Source organism: Formica exsecta, unplaced genomic scaffold (assembly GCF_003651465.1).
Source record: "Formica exsecta isolate Colony F162 unplaced genomic scaffold, ASM365146v1 scaffold15, whole genome shotgun sequence".
NCBI lineage: Eukaryota > Metazoa > Arthropoda > Insecta > Hymenoptera > Formicidae > Formica > Formica exsecta.
Window position 1 is genome coordinate 1056926 of NW_021848825.1, and position 20698 is coordinate 1077623.

Consider the following 20698-nt stretch of genomic DNA (forward strand, 5'->3'; position numbering starts at 1 on the left):
TATAATGGATATGTGCATATATATAAAAACATAAAAATTTGAAAATTGTGTGGTATAACGGCTCGAAGAAAGGGTCAATCTGATATTGAATGCACTCGCCATAATAGTAGAAGCAAACTTTATGACATTAAAACATTAAGCCGTTTTTTATTGCTGTGCTCTTAAAGTCGGCTTAATTAAGGCGTGTGCCAACTTCTACATCGCGAAAAACGCGCGTGCGAACGCGACAATTATACAATATAATTCGGGTCAATGTAAAAAAAACTTACAGTATCTTGAATGCAGGAAGGATTTATAATATTTTATACCGTTTATCATGCATATAAATTCGTAGCCACTTTAAAAAAATTTTTTTGAATATCTCATATATTTATTAATATCTAATAAAATATTTTGATATACTATTATTAATATTTCTTAGGATAAAGTATATCAGTATAAAAGTCGCAAACAATATGTATATGAATATATCGATTTGTCTGATGGCACGGATTACGTTCCAGCATCTTTATTGTCCTGAAACATACTTGATTGAATCACATTGTGGGATAAACTCCAGTACAGTTAGCTTGTAGATAGTTCGATTTATCATCGAATCAACACTGTCCTCGTAAGCAAGGAACTGTGTCAGAAAAATCGCTGTCAATCGAAGCGAATAAACGGTATCTCATTTTAAATCGCTGCGAAACTGGACCGATTCGCGTTTCTATTTGCTTTTTTTATTCGAATTTTTCAAATTTTTTATCGTGATAGACTATGATCTGGTTATATTGTGGTTATTCTTTATCGATTACGTAAAATAGGAACAAAGAGGTCACAAATTTTTCTCTTTCTCTTTTTAGATTTTTTATATTATTTTTAATATAAATTATTGGCGCACTTTTGGTAAAAGTTTTGGTTATGCAACTTTGCAATTGAATTTTACAAATAAAATAATAATTAAATAATAAATTTTATAATATATGGGAGAATTAACACTTCTTTGTGTAAATTATATATATCTGAAATACTTTATATACATATTAATCCATGAATTGAAGTTATTTTAAAAATTCGACAAATATTTATAACACGAGAGACAATAAAAAAATGTAATACAGTTGTTTCTAAATTGCTTGGTTAATCATTGAGATAGAGAAAAGCTAATCTGTAATATGCTTGTAATTTACATTGCAAACAAATTCAGAAAGTCTAACCGCACTTAAGTTTACTAAATTAAGCGAGTTTCTAACTTTGTTCCAAAAATACTTGTATATTTTTTGTATAATGCGGAAATGGTGCATGTCACCTGCATTCTTCACGCCAGATTATTACAATTTCTTCTAGGATAGTTTTTTAACTGATATAAATTGTATAACAATTAGACAGTCTTTTAATTTAGTCGTATATTTGTCGTTAAAGTTCAAGATGAATTGTAATAAAGTCGTAACTAGACGTAGAGATGTTTTTTGGATCACGACGTTGCGAAGAGAGAAGACGGCTTCTTCGCACACCAAACACCATTCGGCTATTCTTGGTCTACATCGTTATTTACAGTAGCTCTTTGCTGTAATTAATTAGATGGTCGTATAGAAAGAAGTAGACTTAGGATGCGACGGTGTATTTGCTACTACGTGCATTTTGTTGCGGTGAACCGAGCATGTAGTGTTCAGCAACTTTGTAAGCGACATACTTACTAATTTAATATCATGCTTTAACTCTTGACCTTATACGAATTCAGGCCAGTTAAAAAAAAAGATACATTCTTGTCTTATAATTTTATGCTTTTCTTATTTTATTTTTATTCTTTCTCTTGTAAGTTTTTTATTACTTAAAGCTTATTTTGAACAGATATTTTTTTCAAATAAAGTTGTACATAATACTTTTTTTTTTATAAGATATCATTGCATTTGTAAAATAAATATTTCAGTTTTTTGTTTCTTTTCAAGAGATTTTTTTAAAATTGAATAAATATACGGGGACAAAAAGGATATATTTCACGAATGTGGTTTTCGGAATAAATTCTCGCCCGCGGTGAAATCAATCTCAAATCTCTTCGAAAATGTATTCATGTCATCGCTACTCACATCTCCTGATATCCTTCAACGTAAACGCATAAATATTTTGCTATCAACGTGGATCCCATATTCCTTCTTCCCCATCTTTCTTTATCAGCTCACATTTCTAAAGCTCGAGTTTTTACGATCTATATCCGCACGTCATATATATATAGATCGCGATCTGTCAACACCTATCATCACGCAATTTTATATCATTTCCTCTTTGCAATATGATGAACGCATCGCATTATTCGTAGGTAACTTCCTCGCGAGGACACTCAGGACCCGTTGACTCATCCCGCGCCTCTTCAACGGTATGAACATCTGTTGGTTTGTCTCCCATATATCGCGTTGTTCCGGCTAACTGTACAGTGTATTGCGCGAGATGAGCTATGCGAGGGTCTAATGATTTCGAGATTGCTTTTGGGCATAACTTGTATATGTATAGAGAAAATTGAAGGGTTTCTTACAGTTGCGTCATCTTAACAAATGGCTGAGAAACGGCCAAGTTTCGAATTCCCGTTGTAGTCAATTTATTTTTGGTTAGAGTCTAAATTTAGAAGCCATTTATTTTATAAAATAGTTTCAAAATTATAGAGAGAGTACCCAGAATAATTAATATTTAAAAAAATACAATTTAAAAAAAATTACGTGTAATTAAATTTTTCATTACTTCTTTAAAAAAGATATCTAAAGAAAAGATTATTTAATCTCATTACAAAAAAAATTTTATTTAAATTTTATCCAATTACATAATAATAAAAATCCAATTTTTACATAAAAATAATCTAAATAATTATTAATCTTAGATTTCTCAAACAAGAATGAAATATTTTAAATGTATCTATTCAAAAATATTAATTAATATAAATATTTTATTATAAACTCTTTAAGGATTTCGAAATATAAAATCTAGAATATTACATTATATAATAATTTAAAATACTGCCAAATGCAGATATAAACAAGAATAATTAATTTAATAAATAATAATAATAACTTAAATAAATTATAAATTACTCACAGTTGTGCTTTATTATTGTCCGATGTCTGCCTAAAGTCCTTTCCTTTTTCTCTCTTATTTACTACTCCTTCATGACACTCTCACTCGCAAAAACATGATTAATTACGCGCGCACAAGAACCTTAAGGATCATATGACACTTTGCCCAACACACCCGATAATCACATTAATTACATGCGATGCGTATTTATATTTCGATGATAGAATAAATGCGAAAACTACAATTTATATAATATGCGAAATTTGATAAATATTAAAACACGGAATTAATAATAACAAATTGTGTTCTTTCTAATTAGACACAGCGCGACGTTTACTAATTAATATAAATGCCGCTCGACTCGAATTCGATCCATACTGTACCAGTGACGTTTTGTTAATGACCGAAAAACACGAAAATGATAATTTTACTCTGACATTACGTGAGTCGAGTTAATTACTAGTTAAAATATGATGGACTGATAGGTAATATATAATTCCGTAGATTTTTAAGGCATAAATCCCGTGAAATATACACATATTATTAATAAAAAATTGATATATTATACTCTTCCGCTACTTGAATCAAGTACGCATCGCCGCGATATTCTTACGTATCGTTCTAAGATGCGAAAGTATACTATTTATTGTTACAACTGATAAATTTGCGGGTTGATGATTGTTGATTGTAATAATCTTTTCCGAAAGATTATGACAATATGTGGAATGACTCGCGCTGCTGCGTGTTGGCTTGAATCTCATGTGACAAGGCTACGGGCGGTATGTAAACAACAAAACGCTACGTCAACAATCGCAAAAACCAAACAGCATAGTTAAATTGTTGCCATTACGAAATATGAAATAAAAGTACGCGGGAAATATTACATTTCTTGAATTTTATAAACTAATTACTAATTACGGTTTTTTGTTACTTTATATAAGGAAGACTAATTTTACGAGAGGACTGAGTCGAAGGCTGCCAAAATACTTGTATGTAGAGACAAGAATTTTATTGATGAATCCTTTCTTTCTTATATGTATAATGTATAACGTATAACGTTTTTTATAACGTGTGTCGATAGAATAATTACAAACTTTTCATCTCTCTGCGCGTCGATTCTTGCCCCTTCTCCTATTCGATCTCTTTTGTTAGTAGTAGGATTTGCCCCACTAGGCCGCACATACCGCCAGATATGTAAACATGGACACGTCGCTATTTCTTACATTTAATGTTAGTATTACACGATTCTGCGATTCGTATCATATTGTGTGTTCTTAATCCAAGAGAATGATTAGCAAATTACATCTAAGTTGGCAAAACGAAAGATAAGCATTGTGTGTCGTTGATTAGAAAATATGTATGAGTTATTTATAGACGCGAGCAATTTTGCACTACATATTTGGAATAAGTGAGAACTGAAGTGTTTCCATTTGATGAGAAATTAGGTAAGATTGACACACTCATGATCATAACATGTTCAGTTTATTTAATAATTGCAAATATATTTAGGGAGTATATAATCAATCAGATATTAATTCAATTGTAGTATTTGCAGAGCGAAAAAGATATTGTATGATAAGATAAAGATGAAAAATAATCGTTCAACATGTATTTCATAAAAATATATATTTTTATAATCGAGAATTAAATTATCTATAAATTATATTAAAAGTTATTTTTTGAATATTGTTTCTGGAATTTTTAGCCAGATATAAATATTTTAAAAACAAATTCTATAAATTACGGAGAATAAGCGTAAGTCGGAGACGACGATAATTAAAACTTTGAGGACTACAAGAGAGGAAAGGCAAATGCGTGTTGAAAGTAGAATCGAAAGAAAGTCATTAACACTTGCCGTTCTCATTTATACCTCATATAACGCATGAATCGGTAGAAACCGGTGAAATGTAGTAACATGTAAACAAGATCCAAGCGAATGACAGTGTGGGCTAGAATAAATCCGATGCTATCGGACACCAGTTAAGTGGATCCACGGAGAACGTTAATTAACATATTTAATATCCGGTTTCGCATATTCGTTTTATAAATTGCCAGCGCGACCTCGAAGATTCACGATCAAACCGAGATAAAGAACGCGAGCGCGTTTGTAAATTCCTGAGTAAATTTGGTATTCTATCGTCTAGCGTGCGTGTACGCTAGTTTTTCCTGCCGATTGTATAAATTATGCTCGCGCAACAGCGTAACAATGTAATAGTGTAAATTATTTCGCGTACAGTATAAATTATTCCAGATTATTCACGCAATATTACGCGGCGAAGAAACTCAGAATTAGAAAACGCTCCGACGAAGAAAAATCCGCCGAGAAAAAGCAGTTAATTAGTAGAAATATTAGAATTTAATATCTTGAATTAATGTATTCGATGATTGACAAAGATTTTCGTGCCTTGTTGTTTTCAGTGGCGTTCTCGTGAAGATACTTGCTATAATAAATTAGACGATCTATCAATGAAATTACTAATTTGTAATCTCTATAGATTATATCGATCGGTTTAGACAGATTTGTTTAATTACAATTTAAACTATCGCGTTTTTAATTATCTCAATCGGTTAACATAATAATTACGTTGATGATATAGATATTTTTTACTCTGTTGACTATTCTTGAATCTCTTTCGTGTTTATTTTGACGAAAGAAATTATGCTTGACGTAATGGCACAAGTTATGCAATGCAAATAACTTTGAATCTAATAAAATACTCTACAAGTCTTCGCGAAATTTTAAATTACATTAATGAATAAATAAAATAAATTTGTGAATGAACGTACTATAATATTAGATATATAAGTTGCTATAAAGTAAAAGTTGCTATATTTTAAAGTTATTTTAATACATAACGTAGAAGTTGTTTTACAAATGATAAATAAATGATTAACGCATGCAATGCTAATGAAATTCGTAAATTTATAGATTATTTAAATAGCATATGTTATGTTGTCTCATTAAATATCAATCGCTATATTAAATGCATTAATTGCGAATATCGTGTTTATTGATATTATCCTTGATATTTACAAATTACTAATTTGTAATCTTTAGATTATAGCGAACGGTTTAGATACATTTGTTTAATTAGAATTCGAACTATCGCGTTTTTAATTATCTCAATCGGTTAATAGAATAATTGCGCTGATGATATAAATATTTTTCACTCTGTTGACTACTCTTGAATCTTTTTCGTGTTTATTTTGACGAAAGAAATTATGCTTGACGTAAGGGCACAAGTTATGCAATGCAAATATCTTTAAATCTAATAAAATATTCTATAGTCTTCGAGTAAGTCTTCGAGAAATTTTAAATTACATTAATGAATAAATAAAATAAACTTGTGAATGAACGTGCTATAAGATAGATAAGTTGCTGTAAAGTAAAAGTTGTGTACTTTAAAGCTACTTTAATACATAACGTACAAGTTGTTTTACAAATGATAAATTTATGCATGCAACGCTAATGAAATTCATAAATTTATAGATCATCTAAATAGCACATATTATGTTGTCTCATTAAATGTTAATCGCTGTATATTAAATGCATTAATTGCGTATTGAATATCGTGTTCATTGATATTATCCTTGATATTTGATTTTTTTTTTTAAATACATCAGGGGATATAAGTTCGTAGTATACATGATTGTCTTATCTTTGGAAATAAATCATTATGTTGTGCAGAGTGATGAGATATAAAGTTTTAACGATAAAACGAAAACTTTGCGCATTGGCTCAGCATAGCCATTAATCTTCTTACGATTTTTATATTCGGGAATGTCGAAGCATTCCAACTGCCTCTCTTATCGGAAAGAAATATATAGAGTGCAACGGCCGCGATTAGTTAGCGAGAGATTTCGCGACGAATGAGCGAGGAGAATCAACCAGAGTCGATTAAGACTCGTTAATTAACATACTTCTTTAACTGCCGATCGATATTACTTTATAATCGAAGTTAATTTCTCCGCTTAGGCTGGTGCTATTAGTTATGGCGCAATTTCTAAAGATAAAGTATTAAGTAGAAACGTGATTGGGAAAAGATTGCATACCAAGAATATTTTTATAGACTGCCGGATGAAGTTCTTTTTTCATTGTCGCTTAATCCGCCGTGTGTCTCAAGGTAACCCCGTTTCACGCATGCTTATTAAACCAATTACTACTTATATTTAACACGCGCGCGTAAAAACTGCTATTAATTAATGTTTTTTGCTGGAATATGTGTTTCAATGTTATTATATATTTCCATTATACATATTTAAAAAAAAGTAAAAGATCATTTTTTTCTCTTTTCACACAAAATGAATATTATAAATATAATATAGATAATTAATAAAATTAAATAATCGATTATAATTAAATAGCGATATTTGCAAATTTTCCAAATTATGATAATATATCACATTACAATCGATTGTTATTAAGATATTTAACTAAAGATTGAGATACGCAGTTTTTTTAATACAGGGATAATAACATTTTCCATTCCTATGCTCTTAAATATTTTTTACCCTATTTTTCTGTATTAAGAATATATATAATAAAAAAATTTATTTTACCCTTTAATACCAATTTTGTAAAATGCGACATCAATCGGCGCGATTAAAAATAACTAATAATTAATAAAATCGGCGCGAATTATGTGAGTTGCGATGGTTTTTGACAAATTCTGGAACGTCATTCACTTTCTTTCGAATTTTACGGTGTTGAGAGAATCAGCAAGATTAATTTTCACGGTGGCTCGATGCGCGAAGGACGAGGCGACTCGCGGATAGAATGGAGAATGAAAACTCCTCCGGTAAAACTAGTTGCTCGACAAAAACTAGACGCTATTCAAAGGCCGTTTGTAGCATGCAGCGGGTCCGATGAAAGAGCAGAAGGAACGGACGAGTTGCTTGCTCGCTCGCTCGTTCGTTCGTTCAGAAGTAGAATAGAAGCAAAATAAGGCGGAAGGAGAAAGAGAGAGATGTATGTATGCATCGAGATGACTCTCGGAAGGATAACCGCAGCGAGAAAAGAACGAGCCTGGACAGCCAGGACGAAATGATTTCGTTAAGGAAGACCGCACATGTCGTCGGACTTTCCTAAACTCTTTCCTAAAATCTTTTTTTTATTAAACAAGGAGTTTCTAGGCGAGAAGGATAAGGTTTATAATTATTTGCGTCGTATGCGTGGATGACTGAAATGAATCGTGATTAAATTGACTACTACGTTCGAAAAATTAGGCATATTAAATTCCTTTGAAAAATAACATTTTATTATATGTATATGAATATCTGTTTCTCTCTCTCTCTGTATTACGTTTGTTAATTACATTATATATTTATATATGTAAAAGATTTATCTGATGTGTGTCATTAGAGAATTATACATCTATACTTACAAATACTGCAATATTTGAGGCAAATGGATGTGTAAACATTTTCAAAGTTAATTTCTGAAAGATTTATTATTTTACTTACCTAGTTTTTTTATTCACAGAGAATAATCAATTACATATCTACGTTAGGCGCGTATTTTTGGTCGGATTATAACAAAATTTTATTAAATATATAAATTTTATTTTATAATCGAATTTTATTAATACATGTTTTAGTTCTAGAAAGAAGTACGCAATTAAAGTTAACACTGATTCTACTAAAACCGTCATTAGTGACCCGCTTCTATCTTTATTGACCAGAAAGTGGAAACTGCGCCAAAAGTCTTTGACCTATTTCTTACTTTAAATATAATATTATTTGAAGCAGTCTCGTAAAAATCTGAGTAATTACAGAAGATATACGGATAATATATATATATATTTATATCTATTTTGTGTATATGTATAAAATTAGATAAATAATATGTAGTATATGTGTATGTTATATGAAAAAGGTAATATATATACATTTACGTTATGAATATATCGATAATACGAGATCTCTTCTCGGAGAATGATTTCAAAATTTTGCAGTATTTTCCTCAATTTCTTTTTCTTTCTACTGGCAATTGAAGAAGATAATTAATAAGCTGTTCACTGAGAATGATGTCGGAATGCAAAGGACTAATGTTTAAATTACAGTATTATAATAAGCCCACAATAAAGAGTATACGTCGCTGTGGATAAAGTAGAATTAAACATATTAACCCGTCGTAAGCGATACCGTAAAATAATCCGTCAGAGATGCACGCGCGGATGCTGCACGAGAGAATATGTATCAGTAGCTGTTGTCGTCGAGTGACATTTGAATATGCACGAGTTATTTAACCGATTCGATAACGTAAACGGTCTACCTTAAAACGACGAATCTACATCTGACTTGCAAAAAGCTGTGTGCTTACGACTTTCCATACTTGATCATGCCGTCTTTTTTAATTTTTGCGTCCACCGTTGGACCTGTTGTCTTATCATCATATTCTCATCAGTTTTCCTATCGTGACGCGCGATCTTCCTGTGTCGATGCGCATACGCATCTCAATTATTCTACGGAATATTTTAGAGTTACTTTTCCTTTTTTTTGCGCAAAAGATAAAATTATTTTTATTTATCTAATAAAAATATTTACTAATCTCTAAACATGGATTTTTTTTTTAGATAAGAGAATACCTACATTTAAATATTAATTTTAAATATTAAAATTTTTCAGATTCTAATTTAATATCGCAAAATTATATTCAACTTTAAACGTTAAAGACACCGCTATCGACAATCTTTCGCGATATTACGCGAGGTCGAGCTGTAATTTAATTATCTTCGAGGGTGCTTTCTCCCGCATTGATAAAACGGTTATAATCGATACTTTTGCAAATCGTTAGAGGCAAATCGTTACGGTCAGTTCACTCCCCTTCGGTATGCCTGTTGATAGTATCGACACAGTTTCGTTCCTGCGGCGAAGAAATACTGGAGCTTCGATTAACGACTGCATAAGTGTAGCGTAGCATAGAGCGATCCGTTTCCTTGATCCAACCCTGGCCTTCCTCTTCTTCGACGCACACAAACTAATCATAAATCTCGTATTTTCCTTTTGAACCGTTGTGTATATTCATTTGACGCATATTGCGCGATTGCGTGGCTGCGATAAAGAAGGCGTGCAATGTTACTAGGAAGGCAATAAATATTATAAGAGAAAGAGAGAGAGAGAGATAAGGACAGAGGGAGAGAGAGAGAGTGGAATCAGTTTATTATTATTCTGTGAGGCAAGTTCTAGATATATATAATAAAACACATACAGTGCAACGTCATAACAGTAACATGGTAAGATTCTCAGTAAAATACAGATGATACTTAAAGTCATTAGAGAGGGAAATGATGGAGATATGAATCAGTGAATTGCTTATAATGACGTATATGTGAGCATGTGATACAGTAAAATCTATCATTACTATATGTGCTAATTATAAAATTTGAACGACGCAACATCATAGTAATAATAGTATATAACGCATAATATATCAGATTATATAGATAGATATTATATAGACAGAGTATATAAATTATACAAAGTATATAATTTAAAATTATTAAAAAAAGTAATAGATACACATACACATATACATGCAGTAATTTTATTGTAAGGACGCATATAATATACTTACTTATATATATTAGAACAAAACAAGACTTAAACAAATATTCAATTAAATCTTCAATCAGAAATGATTCAAGCATTTTGAATATTAGAAAAAAATTATCTCTTTTTATATATAATATAATGTTTTATGTATTATTTGAATAAGGTAGTTAGCATTGAAGCAAAGATACGCGCAAGAGACTATAAAAAATTATAGAGGGGGGCTGTGTGTAAGCGTCTGTCGCGTGTAGTCATTACCAGATATAAAACTTTATGAATGTTGTCGTCGGTATACAGGTGGTTAAAGACTGCAAATGATGGACAATGAACCTTGAACTACCTTGTATCCCTTTTCTTCTACCTTAGAACGAGCGGAGCGGCGATTAGCGAGCGAGTGAAGAAAAGGTAAGAGAGGGGGGTAGGGGGACTCGATCTTTTCCTACTTTGCCGTCCCCGTTCACGTTCTCGTCTTCCTTTTCTACACATGCAGGACTAGTTCCTCGAGCGTCTCTCAGCTCACCTGTGACGCTCGTGCGAGCGCGGGGAAGCACGCATGGTTGAGCCATCTAAGTGCATCCATATAGTGGAGTCTAGTTTTCCTCGGTCGACCCACCTACCCTACCACGTAAATTCTTCACCGTGACGCACACATCGGTAAACACCGTTTCTTCTTCTTCGTCGACTTCTTCCTTAACGTATTTTCTCACGGGCACCGTTGTGTGTCCACTGTCGTTCTCGGTCAATGGAACCCGCCCTAAAAGTGGCAAACACTCGCCATTCACCACTATTACATACTGTACCACCATTTCGGTTCCCATCGCGACGACGTGTGTGTGGCCGTTGCATTTTTCGCGTTTCTCATATTCGTATATTACCGTTAGAAAAGCAGATAAACGTAATTAATGGATTTAATCGGATGCTACTTTACGGTTCCGCCGTCACTTGTAATTATTCTTGAAGAAGAATAAGAATTATATATTACCTCATTGACGACAAGCGCAAATTCGATGGTCACTCTATAGACATTTTTCGACGATTTATATACGTCTCTTCTAATGAAACTTTTTTTATACACATACGTTGTCTTGTTAGAGACAATTACAATTTTCGCGTTATACACCACGAGCAGGATGAAAGCCCGCTACATCACAGCGAGACACAATTCCGCCGCCTACACGAAATTCGCCGGGCGTTGCAGACGCCCACGGGACAATAACGATGAGAGTAAAAGTCCAACGGCGGTAAAGGAATCCTATCGATTTTGCAATGCGACGATGACGAGATATTTTAAATGTGACATCGAATGCGACTGCGTCGCGTACAACGTGGAACGAACTTGCCATTTCCCACGTACGCCTCGCACATCGCTGTAACGAACGGGTGATAAAGGATTAAGAGATTGCATAAAGTCTAACAGAAAGACGACGAGAGAAGGCGAACGAGTAGTGGTCATCGAACGTGGCGGATTAGAGATTCTCGTATAAGGATCTGCATATCTTCAACACGATTGGTCAAACAAGTCGATTACAGAACTAATAATTATAATATTAGTTATATTTTTTATACATAATATCATTCTGTGACTAGATGATATTTATAATATTTTGCTAAATGCTGTTATCATATTTAGTCTAGTGTTAAGAATTTTAATTGGCGGGGAGTATAGTAAGGATGGTAGTAAAACGCCGATATCGGTTAAATAGGATTAACATGTGCCTCGAGAAAAGGAGCGAGATATTATTTTTACATAAAACGCGCGAGATTTATTTTAACGATATCTCGATGAGAAACGATATGGTATAAAACTAACGGCAATATCGACGGAAGGGACGCTTGTAAAATCAAGATGAGATCTAGATACCATTAATCGCGTCTTTAATCATGTGTTAGCGAATCGAGAACCGTGAGAAGTGCGAAATTTATTGTTTTAAATGATGCATTGTATCCAAGAGCAATATTTTCGTATACATCAGCTTATCTTTTATTTGTGGATTCTATAATCAATCTTGAATTATTGCTTCCTTAATGCAGTTTTCACATAAATCGCTATCTTTTTCATCTTTGGATTTTTACATGATTTACATTTTCGTAAATTCTCTCTATCTAAATATCTGTATCTTTAATGAAAAATGGATCTCGAATTGATTGGAAAATTTGTAGACCATAAGGACATTTTGATTAACAATCTGATGGTACTATTTGCATTCCCAGGAAAATTACAATGTGAGTACGTTACAGTAACTATTGGCGATAACTTCTTCCGTAATGAAGTACAAACAACGAAACTTGTGAGCAAAATGGAGAAATAACAGCTATGGAGGTTATATAAGGAATGCATAATAAAACAGTGTTATTATTCATGGGAAACTGAACATTCTTGTCCCTTATAACGATATAACGTTTTCATAATTTATATTCAAGAAATAATGTATCGCGTAAAGTCTCGTACAAGCATATATTTATGCGATAATTCTAACGATGAATGTTAGCGGTAGATAAAAAAATTATTAAATCACTAGAGAAAATTACCTTTAAATTTATTAAATAATTTATGATTGTAAGGAATACGACTTATATTTTGATATATAATTCTGTATAAAGGATGTTAACATAATATCGCAACCATTATAAACAAGAAATTCATGATTCTTCTCAAACAATTGGATTTATTTTTTAAATAAGAATATGTAATTTTGTAATAATGTTGACAGCATCAAAACAAATAATTATGTATAATGCTATTTTTCTTGTTTTCTACGGGCAATTTTGAGCAATTTTATTAAAAAATTAGTATTCTTTAAATTTTTATTATTGGAACTTGTCCTTTGTTAAAAGAACTATTTTTAAATTTATATTTTTTTTTTGTCACGAAATATTAGAAGTGGTTCGAGAATTGTGGTGACCATTATGGTAAGAAACCATATATGTATAAACGTAACATTACATTATATCGTAATCACTACCAGAGTTACTCTACATAGACTCTCTTTAAGAATAATATTCCTTACACGCATGTATAATTTCCAAGCGCGTTTCTCACGCGTCTTCGCGCGAATATAATCAGGCTCGATAAGCAGAAATCGATAGTGGATGCGAGCCGGTCATCAAGCCGGCCGCGAAAGGGGTAAGTGCGGCAGGTATATGCGGTTCGTTAAAAATCTCGGATCGACAAGCACGGATGTGGATGTCGGCTTGGCCGCCACTCGCCTCGCTGAATCGCGTTCGTCGAGAAACGGGTTCGCCAGAAAAAGGAAGGAAACGAGAAAATAGGATACGATTGAAACGCGCGTACGCGCGCGATAGCGAATCTCTGATACAATCGACGAGATTCTGCGCGCGAATCTTTAATCGAATCCCACACTGCAGCAGCAGTTAACCGCGGATGCATTTTGTCATTGATTTTACGGTTCTGTACTGCGTCCCGTATTTGGAAATGTTTGCCGATGGTAGGTTGGCGTTAAGTTCATGTTAAAAAAAAAAAAAAATAACGTTCCTATTTATAGCTCCTGTATCGAACGCGATGAATATTGGGAAAAATTTATGTCGAAGCAAATTTCAAAGAAATTTTGCTTTAATATTTCAACATCGGATGAATGTAAAATCGACAGGTGGATGTAAAATCGGCGTTCTGCCAATAACGGTCGCAAATTCTTATCCGTTGATTGATCTCGGGAGCGCTAAGAAGGAAGATAGTAATCTCGTCGAAGCGATGATCCATCAGAACGTTGACGGTTAAAAGTGACGGATAGATTAGCGAGTGGGTGAATTTACGCCAAGATTTTATAGCCGCAATAACTTTTACCTCCTTCGTTCTTCTGCAAGTAACTGAAAGACGTAACTGTTACACTTTCTTAAACTCCAATTAAGAAATTAAACTACGGAAGTTAAATTATTTTAATTACCATATATCTTACGTCGAATGTCAACATGTTATGCTGATAATCACATGCACAAAAATGAACAGCCTCAATCAATCTCACAAGCATTTTTTCACGAATATTGATTGATGTATAGCGCTTATCTATAGGAATGACAAAGGCTGGCTAACGGTGGCAAAGATACTAATTAAAATTCGCTATCTTTAACTGAAAGCCGTAGATCGTGACCGTGAGATCTATTTAATCCCGACTTGTATTAGAAATGTATCAAGCGTGCGATGGGAATTTGTTCTAGCCTGTCTCACACGGCAAAAAGGACGATCAACGCACTCGGATGTTCGAGAGCTACGTAGCCTGATCGAGATAGAAATTAAAAGCGAGTAGATCAAGCTCTTCATGCGTCTCTCCATCTTCGCTCGAATCAGCTTTCCCCCGGTCATCGTGAAAAGGCGTTCGATTTTCTCTTATCTTTGCCGTGCCCTACATCCCCCGATAATAAGTCTACGCAATCGATAACCACTAATCTGCGTTTCGATCCCGTCTTTTCTTTTTTGCTTCCCAATGCGTGCCGCAAACGTGTTATTACCAGCGGTGAAAATCTCGCCGAACCATAAACCGAGTTGTTGGCGTGGACTTTTCCTCCTTTCCTCGCATCGAATTACAGACCATAATTTGTCCCGTGATGCTGGATACAAAGTTGCTCGTCGGCCAAATTGTTGCTCGTGATTGCGCTGCGAGTTTCGTTGAATCAGGGCTGTGAAAAAAGAAGACAGGATACATCGATCACGCAAATCACGGTTTTAATTCTGCGACGTGTAAAATTGATCTCATGTAATAAATTTTTAAAATATTTCTAAATTAACCTTAAAAATTAACTTTTAAATATTTTAAACATACACGGGATGTAAAAATAATTGGATCAAAATAGATTATTCTACATCTATTTGTCTATAAATAGTTCTAGTGATAAAAGAAAAATTAAGAAACATAAATTTTCACCTTTAATAAGTTGCACGTTAAAGTTTAAACTGAAATTATTCAGTTATTTCGATTTTTGAAAGTTATAAATTAAGTTATTGACGAAGTAAGCGATTAATATTTGTGAAAAGATGAATTGAAGTTGTACTCTATTTTGGAAATAAGAGATGAGTTGTTACTGAATTAAATTAAAGAATAATTTAACTTTGCCAATTTCTTGTTTTACGCTTTATAACTTTGTTAAGTTATTAAGTTCATAAAAAGGATTATAAGAGAATTTCTCTCACAAACTCTTATTAATCCTTAAACTATAGCGAGGCACATATCCGATTATAGAACTTTAAATCCCATCTGCGTTCGCAACTATAGTTACAAAAGGTTCTGTAAGGTATTATCCATTTTGTGTTAAAACACGTGCACTCCAATTATATCACTAAAACTATACGTATCGATCTAAATGCATATCAATCGATTCTATAAAATATAATTCATATACTTTTTTTTTCATCTATTCACATATATATAAAAAATTATTTATTCACTTGAAAAGTACGATCTGCGATACCAAGGTTCGAAGACACGAACGATAAATACGAGAGAGGAACGAAAATTCGTCGTGGACGTGAGTTCATGCGTTCTCTCCGGATCTAACGATCGGTGATCGAGAGAGATCGCAGTACAGACGAAGAGCAGCTTGATATTCGTCGGATGCGCGTCGCCGAGCCCGGCCGCGTATGAGCGCGGAATAAATTATCCCCGTGAGTCGGGATGTCTGTTTCTTCTGCTTCTCTCTCTTTCCTCTTAACGTTCACTCTCTCTCTCTCTCTCTCTCTCTCTCTAAAACTATACGTATCGATCTAAATGCATATCAATCGATTCTATAAAATATAATTCATATACTTTTTTTTTCATCTATTCACATATATATAAAAAATTATTTATTCACTTGAAAAGTACGATCTGCGATACCAAGGTTCGAAGACACGAACGATAAATACGAGAGAGGAACGAAAATTCGTCGTGGACGTGAGTTCATGCGTTCTCTCCGGATCTAACGATCGGTGATCGAGAGAGATCGCAGTACAGACGAAGAGCAGCTTGATATTCGTCGGATGCGCGTCGCCGAGCCCGGCCGCGTATGAGCGCGGAATAAATTATCCCCGTGAGTCGGGATGTCTGTTTCTTCTGCTTCTCTCTCTTTCCTCTTAACGTTCACTCTCTCTCTCTCTCTCTCTCTCTCTCTTTCTTTCTCGCTGTCCAACTATCTCACTCGATTGCTCTGGCAATTGCTCTAGTCGTTTGTTCATCCCTCTCCGCTCGTCGTCTTGCTCTCTCCCACCGTCAAGGCGACTATAATGACTCCTCGTGGTGGGACGATACCGGAAGTGAAGTCAGAACGGCGGAACCAGACGTTCACTCAATGGAAAGTTTGAGCTCTACCGGCAAGCGTGGCAGCTCTCTAAAAGAGGTGGCTATACACACTCGCACGCGTCACTCGTTCCAGCGCGAAGGAAGGAAAATCCGCTTCCTTCGACCGGCGCATTCGACATTCGCGTGGACGCGAGTCACGCGCGAACAGCTTGCGCGAGGAAAATCTGTGCACATCGATCCGAGATTGAAAGTGTGACGTTTTGAAGAAAATTGATTAAGCATTCAATGAAAGCTGCGGGTGTTAATATTCGGTCGGATATCCAGTACGCGAAAGGAAGATTAGGAAGAGGACAAGGGATCGGAGAAAAGTAATCCGAGGATTCAAGAGCGATAACGTGAATTGATTAAGGACTGAATTAGAAGAGACAGATGGACACTGATTTAATTTGATGTGTCGTATTGACTGAGAAACTTTTATCGAGATCGATGAATAAGAAACTAAGAAATTAGACGCCCGCGAAAAGAGTAAGTGAATATTAATCGAGAATCCTGATCGAGAGAATTCAAATTGATTTAATCAAATGATAGACTTAAGATGGATGATAGATCAATCAAGTAGAAAAGAGGCATACACAGCTAAGTTAATGCATAATGAAAAAACGAGAAACATTTATTCGGGGTTGCATTAACGTCGCAAATAAAGTACGTTTTATTGTGAAGCACCGGAAGTCTCGGGGAGCAGCAAATAACATCGTCGAGTAATCAAGGCAGCGGTTGAATAAATTGGATCGTACTGGATATTACAAGAACTGTCGAGAGAGAAAGAGAGAGAAGAGAAAAAAGAACACTTAAGGAAGCTTGCCATTAAGCTATGACAAAGAAAAAGTTTTCTCTCCGCGAAGAAGGAAGAGGACGATAAATTTGCGGGAGATATTATACATTAACTTCCATTTCGGGAACAGTGCGTGGAAATGTAAAAACGCCAACGTATTTGTGATAAATTATTTGTAGTTTCATCTGGAAAATCGAAGAAAATGATCGGCGCATTGTTTCGAAATGTTTTTGCCAAAGTAAATACGTTGGGAATTTAGATTTGTATGCGAGAACATTCTCACAAAATAAAAGCAAAGAAAAGTTATTCTATAATACATAGTCGACTTCAAATGTGCGTTTTCTTTTCGTGCGCAACATGAAAAATAGGCGAGTTTTCACCGTGCCGAACAATAAGCATTTTCGCGTGAAAGTGATGACAGAGAGATGATGACAGTCTTTGGGAAAAAAAAACCTGTGTGATTTCGTGGGTGAGACAAAGAGTTCTCTGTGAAACGGAAATTCATCGCAAAGAATGCTAATTAACCCAATTCCTCTCGAGGAGTTGTGTTACAAAACAACGTACGTTTTAATTCATTGTATTATCGGTCTGTGTTTCCTTAATTAAAATGATATATTGTCTCAATCATAGAAAGGATGCAGGAAACCAAAAACTTAAATTAATGTACATACTTTAATGAGAAAAGAATGCCCGGTCTTCTTCCGTGTGCAAGAAATTGACGAAACTATTTTGAAATGTATGGTACAAATTAATGAGCTTGGTAATTTTACGAAGTGCTCGTCGTATCCAACGCAGCAGCTGCAGTCTGTCATCATCGAATCTCTTCCTCGTGCAAAACGAGAAATTTGCTGACGTGTGACGAAGGGACATTTAATTCGAATTACATCTTGGGTGGTCCTCATTCAAGCCTTAGTCGTCATCTGTACATCTTTCTCGTGATTGAAACATTATATTTTCCGACGATTTGGGACACATTTTAGACCTTAAATCGTAGAACGACGATTATAGTAATCGACTATGGGCGCGGGAAACCTATGGAAGAGTGCATATTATCCGAAGAAACACGCATCAAATTGATGGGACGTTGTTTGTCACTATCGTTAACTTCGTTCGAGGGACCATCCAGGGTGAAAACAAGGGACTCGAAGTGCATTCGTGAAAGTATTCGTCAGAGATGGTCAGCCAACACGCGATGGCCACCACCGTCCGCAAAGTTAAGCAGGAGAATCGTCTCAGGCGGCAGAATCAGAATCAAGGTATATAAATATATAAGCGGTGGTTAATAGACAACAGGCGTTCGCGAAACACGCTTATGCATAATATAACTTACACCCAATGGTAAACATGTTTGAAATGCAGACTATTTAAATAATTATTTGAATAATAGTTTGTTTAAATAAAATAAACATTTGTATTTTTCGTAAGAATGTAACAGAAAGCTACAAATATTATATAAAAAATATTTAAATTGCAATAACTAAAATTATTTATTAAAATAATAGATTTTAAAAGAAATACGCGAGAGAGAGAAATATATATATATATAAATTTGATATATTTATTTCTGATTTATAAAATAAATTCCAAATCTTTGAAAATAAAATTTTAATTAACATATAAACATTATTATTTTACTAAATATAATCATTTATAACCCAATAAAGAAAAAATAACTTGCGTAAATATTTTTATTTTTTATTTCAGATATTATTTTGTCCACTTTTGTTTTTTTTTTTAGATCTTCTTATCCCGGCGATATAAAGCCTTGTCGCGATCTAGTTACGTAGAAACACGTATATCATACGGTTGTATCTTCTGGAAAATTAACATAATTATGGCGTTGTAGTAATATAAATATGACGTTAGATTTATATTTTTAATATAACGTAATGCAAATATTAATATAACGTAATGTAAATATATACGCATGTAGCCGATTATATTATAATATGCGTAGTTCTTTAGTGCATAAATCGAATAAAGCGAAGGAAAAAATTGAAGAATCAAGTATATTTATAAGCAAAGCTCTAATTAACACGCAGTAATCGTACCATACGCTGTGTAGCGTAGTTTGTTATTTACGTGGTTAGGCAATTTGATATTTTATCAACTAAATGGCCAGTTTACGTAAATATTATCGCGCAAAATTTTCATCGTCCTTAATGGAGGAGTATAGCTTGTGTTTCCCATCTAGGGATATAAAATATTCTTGACGTAGTTTTCAGTGTACCTATGTATAATACATAGCAATTTCCTATAATATGCCTTGCCTTTGAATAAATTGTTTAACACATTCACGTCAGGCGTACGGATGTTCTACGCTGCGTCGCTGTGGTGCTGAATATATTAGAATTTATTTCACCACTTTGTGTCAATTTTATTTCGTGTTCAAAATGCACGAAAGCAGTGTACAATACACACTTTAAAAAAAGTATACGATAACATTATTATTCTATATGAAAAATTTTATTAAAAGGTTAAATATAATTTTTTTTTTTTTAACAATGAATTAATAAATATTCTTAAATCGTATATTTTTCTTGTTACAGATGAAGAGGGACCTTACAAGCCAGTGCCACCGCCGAAGCCGGTGTCGAACAATCAGAAGAATAATCAGGACGGTCAGCAGGACGAGCAACGGGAACAGACGGTAGTCGAGCGTTTGTCATTGCGAACGACTTCCGGTCCGGAAAGGACCAGCGTCGCGGAGAACGGGCAGGTTCGAAGCGCGTCCGGGCAGCCCTTTGCGCCGGAATACAGAATGCCACCTTTGTACGGGGAGGAGCAGAGTTCGGGTCAGGCTCAACAGGCGGCCAGTTTGCAGACTCACAGCAGCAAGTTTCCGGTAAGTGTGATAATAAATAATGAAGTTATGATATAAATTTTATTAATTATTTTCCCTCGTTGAGATTGCTTTCTTTTAAATTTTCTTAATTTATAATATTAATTATATCTTTTCTTTATCTTTTCTTTATTTTTATTCTTTTGATAACGATTAAAATAGAATGCAATTAATAGAAACGTGTATATTGTGTAGTTATATTTA

The 20698-nt window shown here is 33.9% G+C and overlaps 1 protein-coding gene across 2 annotated transcripts in view; it reads left to right on the forward strand.

Annotated features, from left to right (window-relative positions):
* Positions 1–20698, forward strand: part of LOC115232866 — a 56415-nt gene that overhangs the window by 14501 nt on the left and 21216 nt on the right. The window contains exons 1-3 of one of the 2 annotated variants that reach the window (XM_029803012.1): positions 4306–4487; positions 16745–18908; positions 20202–20497. In XM_029803012.1, coding sequence (XP_029658872.1) covers positions 18827–18908; positions 20202–20497 — 378 coding nt within the window. In that variant the 5' untranslated portion in view covers positions 4306–4487; positions 16745–18826. Of the gene's footprint in view, positions 1–4305; positions 4488–16744; positions 18909–20201; positions 20498–20698 lie in introns of those variants that run through there. The other variant, XM_029803013.1, reaches the window with a different exon arrangement.